At 45.8% G+C, this 15,686-nt stretch overlaps 1 protein-coding gene across 2 annotated transcripts in view; it reads right to left on the bottom strand.

Annotated features, from left to right (window-relative positions):
- Positions 1–15,686, bottom strand: part of TVP23A (trans-golgi network vesicle protein 23 homolog A) — a 512,460-nt gene that overhangs the window by 443,775 nt on the left and 52,999 nt on the right. For both annotated transcript variants that reach the window (XM_069647835.1, XM_069647834.1), the window contains exon 3: positions 1,270–1,414. In XM_069647835.1, coding sequence (XP_069503936.1) covers positions 1,270–1,414 — 145 coding nt within the window. The remainder of the gene's footprint in view (positions 1–1,269; positions 1,415–15,686) is intronic.

Genomic DNA, 15,686 nt, shown 5'->3' with positions numbered 1-15,686 from the left:
TGCATCCCTCCTTTAGGAAGCCAATAATCTGCAGCAAATATCAGACAAGTTAGATTAAAAGAAAAATAATAAGTGGACTAAACACATTTCTTATTTCCTTCAAAATGTCCTCATTACAAATAGCCAAATATCCAAGCCAAGTCAGTCTCCAGCTTAGCCAGGTAGCCCCTTCACCCAGCATAGCGTCACCTTTCTGCTGTCGGAGTCATCTCCCTTAAGAAGCTCACAATCAGCCTCCATTATATAATTCTAGGTATCTCTGACAGTACCACCTATCAATAGTACCCCATAAGGATAGCTTTCCCACACTGCCATAAAATGTGACCGGTCATTTGGCCTTGGGATAAATTATAATGATTTAGGCAGCTCTCATTAGAAAAAGTAAAATATAAATAAGTTTTCACAATCAAGAGATGCATGACATGGGCCATGGACTTCATGTGCTGTTCACAATTATGTATGTGAGAGAATACTAGGACAAAGTTAATTTCAAGCCAGCAGCCATTATCTGGATGAAGGGGAGTTGTGTGGCATGGTCTTCTCAGCTATCCACCATTTGCTGCATACAAAATTCCAGGGGAGAAATGTTCCTTTAGAAGCTGGCAATCAGGCATGTTCTTCTTATTCACCATTTTGTCTTTCAAATCCAACTTTTTGACCAGATTAATTATAAACCTGTTTACTTTGATTAATATGCAGTATTGGTTTTATCAATGCACATTGTGAGTCTCTGCATTTACAGTTGACAAACATAAATGTAAGCTGTCATTTTTGGATGTGAATGAAATGTACAAGAAATGAGTTCACAGCATAGTGAAGCAAACACTGCATTGTCACGCCACTGCAGGAACGATTTTATACAAAAAATAAATTTTACAGTGCTGAAAAGTATTGTTTCAGCTTACAGAGGATTTACTTTCTGCTGATCTCTGCCATGTAAATGCACAGATTTGATAATGTACTTTATAGGGATGCCTCTAAACTGCACGATTATTAGTAAAGAGCATTTCCCCATCATTGCTTCAAAAAAACAAAAGGCTGTAACTTCTGAAATATGTGAAGGCAGCTTAGACAGCCAAATATAAAACATGTTCCCATTGTACATTACTTTCAGTCAGATACCTCATTAAAACATATTTTCTACAAAAACCCTCAGTGGCCACTGGCAAAATACATTAAAAAACACATTACCCAAAAAAATGAAAAAATGAACCATAAGTTACGCAGTCTAACATCAACCTTTAAAAACTGATAAGAAAAATATCTTACCTTGACAGACCAAAAATCAAGAGACAGAAGAAGAAGAATAGTGACAAAACAGGCAACAAAGCTTTTGCTGAACCAGTCACAGCACAAGTAGGTAACAATGGCGCTCACTCGGAAAAACAGATGGAAAAAGGTAGCCAAAGGGTGCCTGGGAAAACAACACAAACCATTTACAAGTAGAAACAGAATAGCACTTCAACAAACATGTCTACAGTTCATAAATGCAGTAAAACTGAAATCATTGGGAAACATGCATTTGCTCTCTGGAATATGTCCATCTCACAGGAGGCCTAACTACACACCTAGAACACGAAGCAGGAATTTCCATATCTAGGGCTCAATATAAGTGCTTTGATGTGAGCTATGGTTGCACCTCTCCTGCCAGCATCCTGTTGCTAAATAGATTTATACACAACTATCAAATGCCATCCTTTAAGGAATATATGTCAACATTTTACAAACAATCCCAGATGTATAATGAATTTGAGCAGAACTAAAACCCCTGGGGAAAAAAGCCAGCCAGTCCAGAGCAGGAGAGAGATGCGGAATACGTGGGAGGACACAATCCATTCGAAGGACACGCTGGCCAAGGAAGAGTAGGATTTTGTATAATGCAGATAGCCATTAAGTAATTTAAGTACCAGCTACTGTGTCCATCTTCCCGAGCCTAGCAATTAGTCACGTACGAACAGCCTACTATTACATCCACATGAAAGACACATGGTAGGTCAAGAGAAGGAGACGGACCAAATGGTAATATTTCCCAAATGTATTGCTTTATTTAAAATAATAAGAAAAGGCCTTCCTGTCCCTATTCTAACGGTTTGCCCTACCTACCACAATACTAACTACGGTGCTTGTCGTCAATAGTGTAGTCCAAAGCAAAAGTCAGTCATCCGTACCAAAGCAAATGTACGCTGACCCTACCACTAAGCAAAACACAGAGATCCAGGAGAATGACTTCCTTCTCCGGAACAAGCTTTCTAAGCTATTCTTAAATAGTTCTTTGCAATTTCTTGAATCAGTTCAGTTCTTCTAGGGGTATCCGTGTCATGACGTAACCATTCACTGGGATGAGTAGCTTCTGTCCCGCACTTATTTACACACAGCTGAATAATAACTGCTTCACTGGGACGAGTTCGCTGTCTCTGTCCTGTTCCCCTATGTTCCTCCCTGGGTCTCCTACCTCTCCAGTTACGTTTCTCCGTAGGGGCTAGCGTCACTGGTTGGTTGCTCCGCACCAGGTTATCCATCTACTTTGGAAGGGTTTCTGTGTTCCTTCCAGTCTTTCGTTCCTCTGTGGTGTGGCTCTGTGTTGCCACTATTGGAATAGGGCTCGGCACGGTTCACGGGTCATACGGTCCACCTTCCCTAGGTCATGCCACTGCTCTTCTATTGCTGCTCTCCTCGGGTTTGGCTTGCCCAGCGTGACACAATCTCTACGCTCTCCAAGGCTGACCCTCCCAACAGAGGATCTTCGGTTTCATGCTTGCGTCCATCACATCCCAGGTTTGACATTCCCGGGTCTCGCTCCATGATTCTTCAATTCCTCCTCCTTTTTTTTACGCTACTCTGAGGATTCCCCAGTACATAGATGTAGTCCTATCTTGATGTCGGACTCACAATCGTTAAGACTCCTTTTAACTTCCTCATCCCAGTGTCAGGCAAGTTATCTTCACGGTTTCTTAAGGCACTCCTCGTCTTAGTGTCAGGCAAGCCTTCCTCTTACTCAGAGAGGTTATAAGCAAAGCCTTCCTCTTACTCAGAGAGGTTATAAGCAGACAGTTATTAGTTCAAGATGGTTTTCCTGAGGTCCTGATGGTGTAAGGGACTCATGACAGGAGGTTAGGGAGTTCCTTGATGGAACGGGAGTCCTTGTCACTAACAGGGAGACTCTCCCTGTGAAGTCCCGCTTACCGCCACCCCTAGGGAGAATATCGCGTAGCGGACTCACCTCCCTAGCCTCACAAGGAAGGGCTCCCCTCTGAGAAGTGACGAGATCTCGCGATTCATCATAGACAGTATTGAAAAAGCCATGCTAATGTGAGGTCTCTTTTACCTTACCTGTTCTTTCAATTCCAGCAGCTTGAACCTACAAATCCTGCCTTCCTTTTGTACATCACAGCTTTTGAGAGGTTTATAAAACTCACAATCTTCAATTGCAACAGATACCATTATTGGGTCAAGTTTACAATTATTAAATAGTTTACCTTTTATGATTTATTAAAAAGTAATTTGTTTAAGCAAGGTCCAACATACACAAGAGGAACAATCATGCTCATGTTTGGTCTTTTTCAACTACCACTGCATTGATCACAGACCTTAAATGATTAGTGCTAGGCATTTGTTAGATAAGAGTGAGAGACACCCTGGCCTGGCCCATCTAGTGACAGAGAGATATGTCACGAGGAATCAGTCATCTGGACGAAGGAGGGGAACTCTCTGAACCTGAAACGTTTAGTAGCAGAATTATATAACCCCTTAGACATCAATGGAGATATTATCTGAACTTCTAATCAATCTACTGGTTCTTCTGTTCCCATTGTGGATTCTTTTCAATTATTACAGCTGTGTACTTCTTTGTCTAATGTTACTGGTTCTTCGCTTGATCTCATCTTCTCCAATTTTCCCAGACGCCTCTACCACTGCTCTTCCTTTACTGTCCACTGATCGTTTATATGCTTTGTCAACCCCTCCTTCTCCCTTCCTTGGGCTCAAACAGGTGTCACAATCTGCACAGTTTTGACACCTTGTCTTACCTCTGATATGCACCTTTTTGTTCCTCTTACTGTAGAATTTCCAGCACCCCCCTTCCACCATCTAGACCCGGCTTCGTCTTTTAGTCTTCAGCTATTCACCACTGGATTCTCTTGACCCCACTCTACGTTTTGTTCCCCCTCATAAACTTACTCAACCTTGGATTTCTCTTTCACTCCAAGCTGCATGTAATACTTTTTATAAAGCGGAGCTGCATTGGTCAAAGTCCCATTCTTTCCTAATTCTATGTCAAGACTGGAGGCAAGCATTATGCTTCAACTTCTTTACGCAACTCTTCAGCAGTTTCAACAAAAACAAACAGAAAAGCAAACCATTTTCATTGTTTCTTCTTTTTCAAACTACATTTCCCTTAAACTCTGCCTCTCTTTTGTAGTCCATCTAACTTCCTGTCCAAGGTCCTGCTAGACTCCTTCCCGCCTTAGCTCCTCCTCGTTCTTTTCCTGCTCTACAGCTAAGTTTCTCTCATTGCAGAGCGTGTTTAATTCCTAACTGATGTAAGTTTCATGGACATTGGTCATTTTATATAGCAAGTAGCAGCTTCTGAATTGTTAGGAACGTTTAACGTGATGATTAATTAATAGAATAAGTGTCAGCTCGTAATAGAGTCGAGGCAATTTATAGAAGCACGCTGTCGTAGTAGCGTGATCCATGTTTAGCAGAGCTCTTTGAGCTGCCCGCATTGCTCGCAGGATCCAGCTACGAGCTTTCATCGCTGCCGGCTGGGAGAGAAGGACCCACACCTTAGGTCAGGCGTACTCGAAAAGCCGGCGTGCAAGGCAAAGTAGCCCCCTCCTTTGAGAAGGAGGAGCCGGCCGCATCGCATGAGCGACGCAGCCCAGATGCAAGAAGCTTGGTCTGGGAGAATGTGATGCCGGCACACAGTACAGTTCGGGGATAAGGAATCAAGTTCCTATTGTGGAGCAGAAAGGTATACTGTCAATAGGATGTGGCACTCGGGGAAGAAGCACTGTGCTTCCCACGCCAAATTTTTCATAAATCTTATATAACTCGTGCTATGTGTGCAAAGTCCCAAGCATTAAGAGCCCAATTGGAAAGTAACAGCAAGACTGGTGAGACAGGGGCTCACACGCTGGGAAGCCGTCAGGAACGTGGTGCGGCCTCACCGAATATCCCCGGTCGCGCTACATCGCAGTACCTGGCTTTTCTCGTATCAGAAATGCCTCCTTCATGCAGCGTTGGAGGTTGCCCTGGCAACATTGGGGACAGGCTGGTAGGGCAAGGAGCTAGTCCGTTGCACGTACCGTTGCCAGGGGAACCCGACGCAAGCTTGCTCAGCTGATCACCGCTGACACCTAGCGCCCCGCCTCCTGCTTTCTATAAAACTTGGCAGCTCGGGAGCGTTAACGCTTCTGAATGAAGTTGCGGCTCGACTCATGATTCTTGTACCTCCTGTGATATCCCTTGTCTCTGACTCTCGCTCCACAATCCTGTTACCTCTGCCTTCCTCGATACGAACCCAGCTGTGAATCTGGACTGCTCCTGCTTTGCCCTTCTGTTTCACCCTTGGCCCGCACAATGCTGATCTCGGCTATCCTTCCTGGACAACGTCTTGTGACCATACCTGCCTGCACGCTGACAAGACCTCTGCTACGCTTCCTGGACTCAGCTTGCCTAACGCTTTGTGACATTAATTGCCTGCACGTTGTCGAACCTCTTTCTCCAGGGATTGTCTCGGATTGTGTTTCCACAGTTACCGTCGAGCGCAGAACTAGAGATGCAGTATCAGGTAATAAAATTGCAGCAAAAATGTCGCTGGTTTAAAATAAATACATCAGCAAAAATGCTGTGGTTTGACCCGGTAAAGGTGTAACCCTTTATAGCATTTAATGGAAGCAGGGGTTGCGGGGGTGTCTCGCACTCCGTTTAAATGGTATAATGGGTGCAGGGGTTGCGGGGGTGTCCCCCACTCCCTTTAAATGGTATAATGGGTGCAGAGGTTGCGGGGGTGTCCCCCGCATCCTTTACAAGATTGTGGTGGCAAAACCACAGCATTTTTGATGCAATATTTTGTATCCACAGCCATTTTTGCCGCGATTTTAAGACATGGAACCAGAGATGCTAACCTGCGATTCCACGTGCTCCATCCTGTTTGATAGTGCACCCTCCTGCAGTCCGGGAATCAGGTCCCTTAACATTACTAACCACTCCTCTTTTCCGTTGTTCGTCATCTTTTGCCTCAACCTTTGGATTGCATCGACCACTCTGTTTACGGACTCCATCCCCTAACTTCTTAGAGGTAAGGGACACTCCACGCGCACAACACCTGTTTATTACCTGGGTAGGTTCTTACTCCTATCTTATTTCACGTAGGGCTTGCCATCCCAGAAGAGCAAGTACACCGACACCTTATTCCTCAAACCGACAGACCGACCGGCATTCTGGTCCTGAAAGAGTCATCTGGAAAATACAGGCTAGTTGTTTACTGTTTGGTTCATACAATGCTTGTTTGGCATTCATCCACTGACACCTGTTCTTTTGGTTTTCAGCTGATGTCCATGACGTACCTGAACTGTCATACCGCTCTTTCAATTAATAGATCCCTCGCTTGTTCTTCAGAGCAGCAGAGGGGTACGTTGATAGAACGATCTCCCTCTTAACAGAGGAGACCTGAGCCTACTGGTCCCAGCTCAGGTTCCAGGGTTGTGTCAATGTGACCATCCATCTGGTCTCTGGGACTGCACCACTGGCACCCAAAATAGTTATTGGTGCACAGACCTGAGGAGTAATCCTCAGCAGCATATAGTGGTTCATAGAGGTACAGTCCACGGACTTGGGGTGCTAGTGGATTTGAAGTACTGGGACTGCCATTTGATTACCCGAGCACATGCAATTCAGCCTGCTTAGTTTAGGCATTGGCATCCAGCTGGCCCATATTGGTAACATGGCCGATTAGGAGTGGAGTGAGGAGGAACACGCAGAGAGCGATTTGGCGCTCAGCTTCAAGCAGATGCTAGGTAACTCATTGGTGGAGGCAGTAGCGAGGACCACTCAAGAGAGGCCAGCCTCCCAAGAATCCTTTCTGGGCCAGAGAAGTAAAAGCACCCAGAAGATAACTGGCAGCACGTCCGCAAAGGCCACAGCCGAAGTGAGCCTCCAGGGGAGTAACAAGGTCCAGAAAAGAAAGACTTCTTCTCCTCCCAGAGCCCTCAGCATGGGAGTGAACAGCAGATCCCAGAGGTGGCCGACACCTTTGGTAAGCTCAAGGAAGCCTTCCTCCAAATGGCAGCAGTGCCATTCCTCCCTACCCCTCCACCCAGGGGAATACAGTATGGGTGAGACAGATGAGGACTCGGATGAAGAGTTGCAGGGAGCTTCATCCTCCTCGCAAGAAGGAGACAAGGTGGCGAAGGGTGATAGGCAGGATCCAGAAGGAAAAGGAGCCAGGAAGAGCACCTTGAGAGTCCACACTCTGAGATGTCAGCCATGTTTGACCTGGAGGGCATCAGGAATCCGAAATCGGACTGGCAGCCCTCACCTAGCGTTGCGAAATACATGGCGGGAAGGGTGCGAAAAGCACTAGATAAAGACAATAGGGCACGCATGAGAGCGGAGTGTCCTCGCCCGGACCTAGCAGGCAAGGTAGCCAATGCATCCAAGCTCAACCCAAAGTTGATTAATTTTGTCACCAAGTCTACCAAGGACATGAGGAAGGTCATGGACCGGTCCTGGAGGAGTTGCCAGGAGAAGCTCCTGGACCTTACCGGCCCACTGGCCAAGATCATGGACCTGGCCGAACAGGCCAAACACTGAAGAAGAAGTAAACAGACACACTAGCCAATTGGGCCCATCGGACAGTTTGTTTCTTAGGCAATGCTAATTGTGCCATCTTCTCGGAGAGAAGAGGGCTCCTATTAAAGATAGGCTCGAAAACCGAGTGATCTCGCTACGTATGAAGGTAGCAAAGCAGCCCACGGCCTTCTGTTTAGAGAAGCATTTGGCAAGGAAATGGGAAGGTTCGTAGGAGCATATACATCAATGGAGAAAGCCAAAGCCTCCATTCGGAAAGTTTTCCCAAACAGAGTTTTTGACGGGCCGGCAGCCATAGTGGTTGGGCGGCTGCTCGCTTCTCGTCAACTCGCAGACCTCAGGGCGCCAAGGCCCATTACTTGGAATCAAGACAGAGAGACAGAGAGAGAGGAGGGAAGAGCGCAAGGAGCTAGTTCAGGTGAGCGAGACACCAGTAGCTTACCCTCCAGTGGGGGCGCTTCAATTTTGGAACAATTGGCATGCGCTCTCCAGCGATGCACGGGTACTACAGACAGTCCGTGGGATATACAGAGTTCATAGAGGCCACCCCCCTCCCGCTCCCTGTGCAGGTAAAGCACCCAAGCCTCTTAGCTATGGCGCCGTCAGAAGGAGTACTCCTTCACGACGAGCTGAGGCAGCTTCGCAGGAAAGGAGCGATCAAAAGATACAATTTCCCCCCCAAGATTTGTGAACAATACGTTCCTGGTGCACAGGAAAGAAAAAGTGTGACCGGTGATGAATCTAAAAGAATTCAACAAATGGGTGGAATGCAGGCACTTCAAGATGGAAGGCATCCACCAGTTGAGGGACATCCTGAGGAAAGACGACTGGCTAACCAGGATAGACCTGAAAGATGCTTACCTAACGGTCCCAGTGGCACCAGAGTTTCAACCCTTCCTAGCGTTCTGCTGGGAAGGGCAATTCTAGCAATTCAGGACGATGCTGTTCGGCCTCGCATCTGCCCCCTTGGGCGTTTACGAAGATCATGAAGCCTGCGGCAGCTGCCATCAGGGAGAAAGGCATACGCATAATAGTGTACCTCTGCGATATCCTACTACTAGCAGACAACAGGGAGCCCTTATTATATCAGACAGGATGGGTGAAAGAAAACCTGTCCTCACTCAGATTTCTGATCAACCGGGAGAAGTCGGATATGCTCCCAGCAAAGAGGCTAGACTTCTTGGGATTCATGGTAGACACAAAAAAAGCGACGCTAGAACTCCCAGCTGGGAAAATATGGGGCATTTTCTTTCCTGAATAGGCGCAGAGGAGCAGGAAGAGGGCACGTTGGGCCCGACACCGCTGAAGGTCGGGACAGCCGACAGGAGGAGGAGCCGATCGGAGCAACTGAAAAGCCCGGGAGGAATGCTCTTCTGTGGTAGTGGATCCGGCTAGGTAGACAGGGCAGCCCTAAAAGTACAGCTGAAGCGGACTGGGAGTGAGCAACCGTGCCTGGAAAGAGCCGCATCAGGGACACTCCGTGGGAGGGAGGTAAAAGTGGCGGAAATAGGTGCAGCACGGCCGGGTCCACGAAATCCACCAAAGAGACAAAACAAGCCTGCATTGAAAAGGCCCTGGGGGGCTTTATCCAAGGGTGCAGTTTAGCAAAACAACCCCTAGAGGTAGGGAAGAGAAGTTAGTAAACAGGTGGCAATACATCCAGGGATCCCATCCTCCAAGGGATAACAGACAAAGGAGAAGACTCTGAATAATATTCTCTCAAGCGGTGAGTCTTAATAAAAGAAACCAGGAGAAGCAGTGTCCATTGAACGTTGCCTGAATGAAGAGCGCCACGAAGGCTGCATTATGGAGGCTGGCTCTACAACCCGGATACACAGAAGCTGTTGGTCAAAAATAAAGATACTTAGTGGAAAGTACACTGGGGGGGGGGGGGGTTGGTGCTAGACAGCAGGAGAGGAGCACTTACCTAATATACCCATTAAGTGTGACACTGAGACTTGTGCTTTCTATCTCGATTTCAACAACAGTAACTTGACTTCGATGAGCACAGCCCCTCTGGGCAGAGCTACAAGTCCAGCTTAAACCAGTAGAAAGTGTTTCGGGTCCGCATTTACAAGTCATGCCTACAGATTGTTCCTCCTCATACTCAGATGTCAAGACCCAAAGAGAAACAGACTCTAGCATTACAGGGAGTCAATAAGGCTGTGAAAAAGGGTCAACTGGAAAGGTGCTGGCAACAGAACCCGGCGGGCACTTCAGCAAGCGAGACAGGAAAACACCACAAGGGTGTGAAGATCCCCAGGAGAACAGAAACATGGCACTCAGCAAGGAGGACCTGCAGGATTGCCTCAAGGAAATGGAGGAAAGGATGGCAGCATCTCTCCAGGCGCAAATGGTGAATTTGAAAGAAGAACTAAAATGGCGGCAACAAGATTGCTTGAAGATAGGAGATATGGTATGGGACGGAGTGGTAGCAACGTTTGAAGAATACAAGATCCATATAGGGTGAAAGGAAACAGACATATGTATGCAGCCAGAGATACGCAACGCTGCAACAAGACAATTGACAAATTTCGAAAACATATATAACCACCCACTCAGGAGGCAGACAACTAACCTCTAATTTATATCAGATCTTTCAGGAAAGGTCAAAGCATAAATTTGGCCATATCAAGCAGTGTGGGAGGGATCTATAGGAGAAGAAACCCCTCAGAAGCTTGCCTTGATGACGATATTTATATCAGCATGGTTGGTGATCGCAAAAAACTGGAAACAAAAAGACCCACCCACTGCATTGTGTTTGTTACATAAACTTTGGGACATAGTGGCTACAGAGTGGATCACATGCTGGAAACATTTAGGAGTGACTGGGGAGAGGTGATGGACCACCTGAAGAGTGATTATATGCAACAATGGTGCCCACAGAATATTAGAATACTGGACTTGCGCTGATTTTATATGCCAATCAGAAAAGGATTCAGAAGTATGAGAAAAGAACAATCTAACAGGACTTCATAAACTCGGACACTGCGAGACCCTAGGAAGGTGGGGGGAGGGGGAGGGGGGGGGGTTTTATGGTGAAAAGTGTAAAACGTCAATAAAAATACAAGGAGATAAAAGCGTACCTCGTCAAAGAGGTTGTATTCTTAGCACACTGGCGAGAGTAGTAGGGCTGTTAGGATCCTCTATTCAGGCGATATTTCCGGAGCCTCTGCATTACAGAGCTCTCCAGAGACTGAAGATAAAGCATCTTAGCCAAGGCCTGAGGTACCATCAATCGGTCTCCCTAGATCAAGAAGCAAGCATAGAATCAAGATGGTGGTTACAGAACACGGATACTTTGAAACACAATTTACTGTATTGTATAAGCGCCTTACAAATGCACAATAAAATAAAAGGACACGTGGAATGGGCGTGCCATATTCAGATACAGGCCGGACTTGGTTATTGAGTCAGATGCCAGCAGAGTAAGCTGGAGAACCCGCTGCGGTTCGCTGGAGACAGGAGGCAGGTGGGACCCCGGGGAGGTATGGCTTCATATAAATTGTTTAGAACTATTAGCAGGATCTTTCGCAATCAAAACTTTTACGAAAGACAGAGCAAATTGCTGCATTCTCCTAAAGATGGACAACATATCTGCGGTCAGATACATAAATCATCTGGGAGGAACTTGGTTCCGATTCGTAGCAGAGTTGGCAAAAGGCTTCTGGCACTACTGCCTGCAGGCAGGGATTTCTGTGGCAGCGGAATACATACCCGGAGCACCCATCTTAGTGGCAGACTGGAACTTGAGATACCCGACAGACGCGATAGACTGGAAACTAAACAGGGGAGTCTTTCAGGGAACTTTCCTCAGATTTCCCACAGATTCTCCCGTCTGAGGTATACCTACTCACAGACCCAACTGGAGCATTTCATCCTCTGAGAGTGAGGGGCACGCTTACCCTGGTGGCTTGGAAGGTGTCAGGAGACGATGGGCTATACCAGGCATTTCAGGCAAAGCTGCGCAGCTCATCTCAGAATCATGGGCTCCCTCCAAACGTAGGAGCGATAACGCTGAGGTATGAGTTATAACACTGCATGGAGCAAGGGGGAACACTGGTGCAAGGAACGAAATATTCCTCCCATGTCTGCCCCTGTAGTAGCAGTCCTTAACTTTCTGGCATCCCTGTTGGAAGAAGGCAAGGCCTTCTGGACAGTGGGGGTGTACAGATCGGCAATATCAGCCGAATATGCGGCATTGGATGAAGCACCAATCGGCAACCACCAAGCGGTGATTAGGCTCATGAAAGGAACAAGGTTTCAGGCCTCGCCGTCCCCAAGGTACGCATTATCTATGGGGCATAAACGTGTTGTTGCGGTTTGTTGCAAGTTGACCAGCGAATAAGTATCTGTAGATGTCACAACTATCAGAGAAACTGGCAATGTTACTCTGCCTAGTGTCCGTGAGATTAGTCTCAGACATCAAGGTGCTAGAGGTGGATAGGAAGACCTTCGCACTCAAGGGTGTTACTTTCACGCTGGCGAGAAGGACCAAAACAAACTCAGTCTCTGTCTCATATCTGTATCTGCATGGGCAGCCGCAGTTATGATTGGCGGGTTGCATACGAGAGTATGAGCTCAAAACGGCAGAACTGCATCCAGCAGGATTGTCGCAGTTGCTGATGGCGCGCAAGAAGCCTTTTTAAAAGGCAGTAGCGACAGCCACAGCCACCATAGCTAGGTGGGTAAACGAAGTCTAACTTTCTCCTCTGTATTCCTCTTAAGTCCATTATTTCTCCTCTTTCTCTCTTCATTCCCACCATCCTCCCGCCATACTTTTTTCTACCCTGGCTCCAGAGCCTGCTCAGAGCCATCTAATTCTATCTCTGACGTTACATCCAAGATTGATAATCTTAGTTCATCTTTTTACTTTTTTCTTCTTCAGTATCCTATCTATACCCTAGCCCCAATTTCCATTGTCCTTTTCATTTGACGCCTTTAGTGAGACAGAGAACCCAATCCAAAACTCTTAGACACATCCTTAGTGGCCTGAGGCAATCACAAAGGCTGATACAATTAATGAAACTCCATACACAGTAAAGAAGAGTCTGGCTGAGCCCAGAAAAGGGAGAAAATAGACCAGGATGCTTGCTGCTGGATACATGCTTGAGAATCTACTGGCCACACAGACCCCGATACAAGGTTATGAAGACTACTTAAGGTCTATAAATGATCAGAACCATAATACTGAGAGACCAGGTTGCAGAGACACCTAATCAAGTGTATCCTGAAACCTGTCTCATACAGAAACCTAATCTATTCTATCCTGTGAACCAAATCAAGTGATTGTGGAGAGTCGAGGCTGTGACAAGACCTAGTCAAGTAAATCCTGAGAACCAGTTTGTGGAGGTGCCTGATCAAGTGATTGTTAAAGACCTTATGAAGTGAACCCCAAAAATCATGCTGTGGAAAGACCTGAACAAGTGAACACAGAGTCCAGGTTGTGAAGAGACCTGAATAAAAGAATGCTGATAATCCAAGCTGTGGAGACCCCCGATCAAGAGAATGCTAAGAAATCAAGATCGTGAAGAGACCGGTCTGGTTAAGTCGATTACCAGATATTTGGGATAACCACAACAGTGCATTGAGGAACGCGGATGAGGAGATCAGTGCAAGCTGGAAGGTAGAGGCAGAGGTGAATTCTAACAAAAAAACTTGAGAAACCAGAGACCTGGGAAAGGTGTAGAGGGAAAAATTGAAAGCAGGAAGAACAAAGGAAAGTCCAGACTGAGTAAACCTTCCCAGCAGTTATTCTTTTCTTTTGTGTTCTAGAATAGGGCTGAACATTATAGTAGAGGTTCAGTAAATTCTTTTGGCCAAAGCTTGTAACATTTGTGTTTTAGCTCAGGGATTAGCCTCGAGGCTAAGCATAGCTTTGGAACTTTCTGTTCACCATATTGTTGGACATTATTTGGTAAATTAGGGTGGCCCTGGAGTGATAAGGGCTTTTAAGATTAGATTTGAACTTCATGCTTTGGAGAAATTATATTGAAGGCATTGTGGACACTGGCGAAATACCCCATGTTGTGTTGAGCTATCCCTGACACGTTATTAGTAAAATGTTACCATTGGTAGCGATTCCCCTACATCGGACAGATGTTTTATCCAGCTCCTTCCTTGACTTAAAAATTAACAAAAACAATTATCTGACATCCATTTACTTTGTGTTACTTGTATCATTGCTTGACCACCAAATAGGACAAATACAGATGAAAATGATGGGAAAATAAATCCATAAGAACAGGAGCATAAATCTAATTTAAACCACAATGGTCGTTTTCTTCTTGCCTGCCCCTTCTCCCTCTTCTAGTCTTCCACCTCAGCATATTCCCTTCTCCCCCCACCATGCTTCCCCCTTTTTATTTGCCGATAATCTTGTTGTGATTTTTTTTTTCCGAGTGGTCTTTCTTTTCTGGCTCATATCTGCCAGTTTCAACTCCAACTATAAAAATCAGCTTTTTAAAAATCCTGTGCAGGCTACCAAGATGCTTATTCTGACTGATATGTTCTCATCTTCACTCCTGCTCCTACCTTTTGCTTAGTCTCCCCTTCTACTGCCCTTTTACCCATACCATCTATTTTTAAATCCAGTCGTTTAATTTGGCCTCCCATGGTTGTCCTTCTCTGGGTGCCCTTTCCCACATAGTCCCACTTTCACAATACTTCCGTGGATTTTAAATGCGTCCATGGTCTTACTCCCATTTATTTTCTGTTGTTCCCCTTTCAATCCGCTCCATCCTTTCAATCCTTTTTGCTCATCTTCTTTGAGCTGTTCCCCCTTCCCTCATACGCTATACCATGCCTCCAAGCTATGAAATGCTCTTCCTCTTTCACTGTGCTCATCTCCCACTACTGCCGCTTTCACTCACTTACTTTCTTTTATTCACTCTTCTTTACTAATGCTTGTCTTTTTTTATTTGAAACTGGTTTAAGTCATTGTTAGGGGTGTGGCCGCATGGCAACTGAGTAGCAGTGCAGATATGTAGCTCCGGGGGCCCACTTACCCTAAAGTGATCCTTAATAATGATAACGCAGAACTTTTTTTGCCTTTGTTACACAGTGTTCTGGTTGAAATGAGCCTTTGGAGGGACAACTGAAGCGCTGATGTGATACCTGCCGGCATGCATTTTGGTGGGGAGGGAGCCCCTTCTAACATCTATATTTATAAAAGTCAAAATGTGTTTGTGGGCTTGGGGAAGCGTTGGCGTATGGGAGACGAAGGTGCCTGAGAGGCGAAGGCGCTTGAGAGGCGAAGGCGCATGAGAGGCAAATGGCAGGTGACACAGGCACATGGGAGGCGAATGGGCCATTAAAAAACTGCTGTCCAATGTAAATGAAGTCACAGTGTTGACCGGGAACAGAAAAGGAGTATTCATCACTCACATTGTACTCATTTGGACAGACATGCTGTTCAGTTTGAATCACCTACAGCTCCCCGTCAGGATGGCATTCGGTATCACGATCAAGAAGGCACAGGGCCCTTCAAGCAAGTGAACTGGTATCAACTTAGAATCTCCATGTTTCTCCCAAAGGCAGTTCAATATCGCATGTTTTAGAGTGTGTTCCCCGAATCAGTTGCATTTCTTAGCTCCAACTGAAAAAAACTAAAATTGTGTTCATAAACAAACCTTACAGTGCACATGTAATTTGCCAATATTGAACTTTTAGGTCCGTAGTTTTGTGTTCTGTAGTCATAAGACATTTTTAAAATAATAAAATCGAACAATTTAGTGAACTTTCCTTTTCACCTTTCTTATAGAGCCTTCCTGAAAAGCGTAAGGCTACCTTAAGGTACTTTTAACAAATAGTACCTATAAGAGAATAAAATCCTGGGCAAGGCCAGGTATATCAGCTATAAAATATAAACTTAG

The sequence above is a fragment of the Ambystoma mexicanum genome, chromosome 2q, assembly GCF_040938575.1.
Source record: "Ambystoma mexicanum isolate Mex_15411 chromosome 2q, UKY_AmexF1_1, whole genome shotgun sequence".
In the NCBI taxonomy this organism is placed as follows: Eukaryota; Metazoa; Chordata; class Amphibia; order Caudata; family Ambystomatidae; genus Ambystoma; species Ambystoma mexicanum.
The sequence above is the reverse complement of the archived record's forward strand: the minus strand, read 5'-3'. Positions and strand labels throughout refer to the sequence as shown.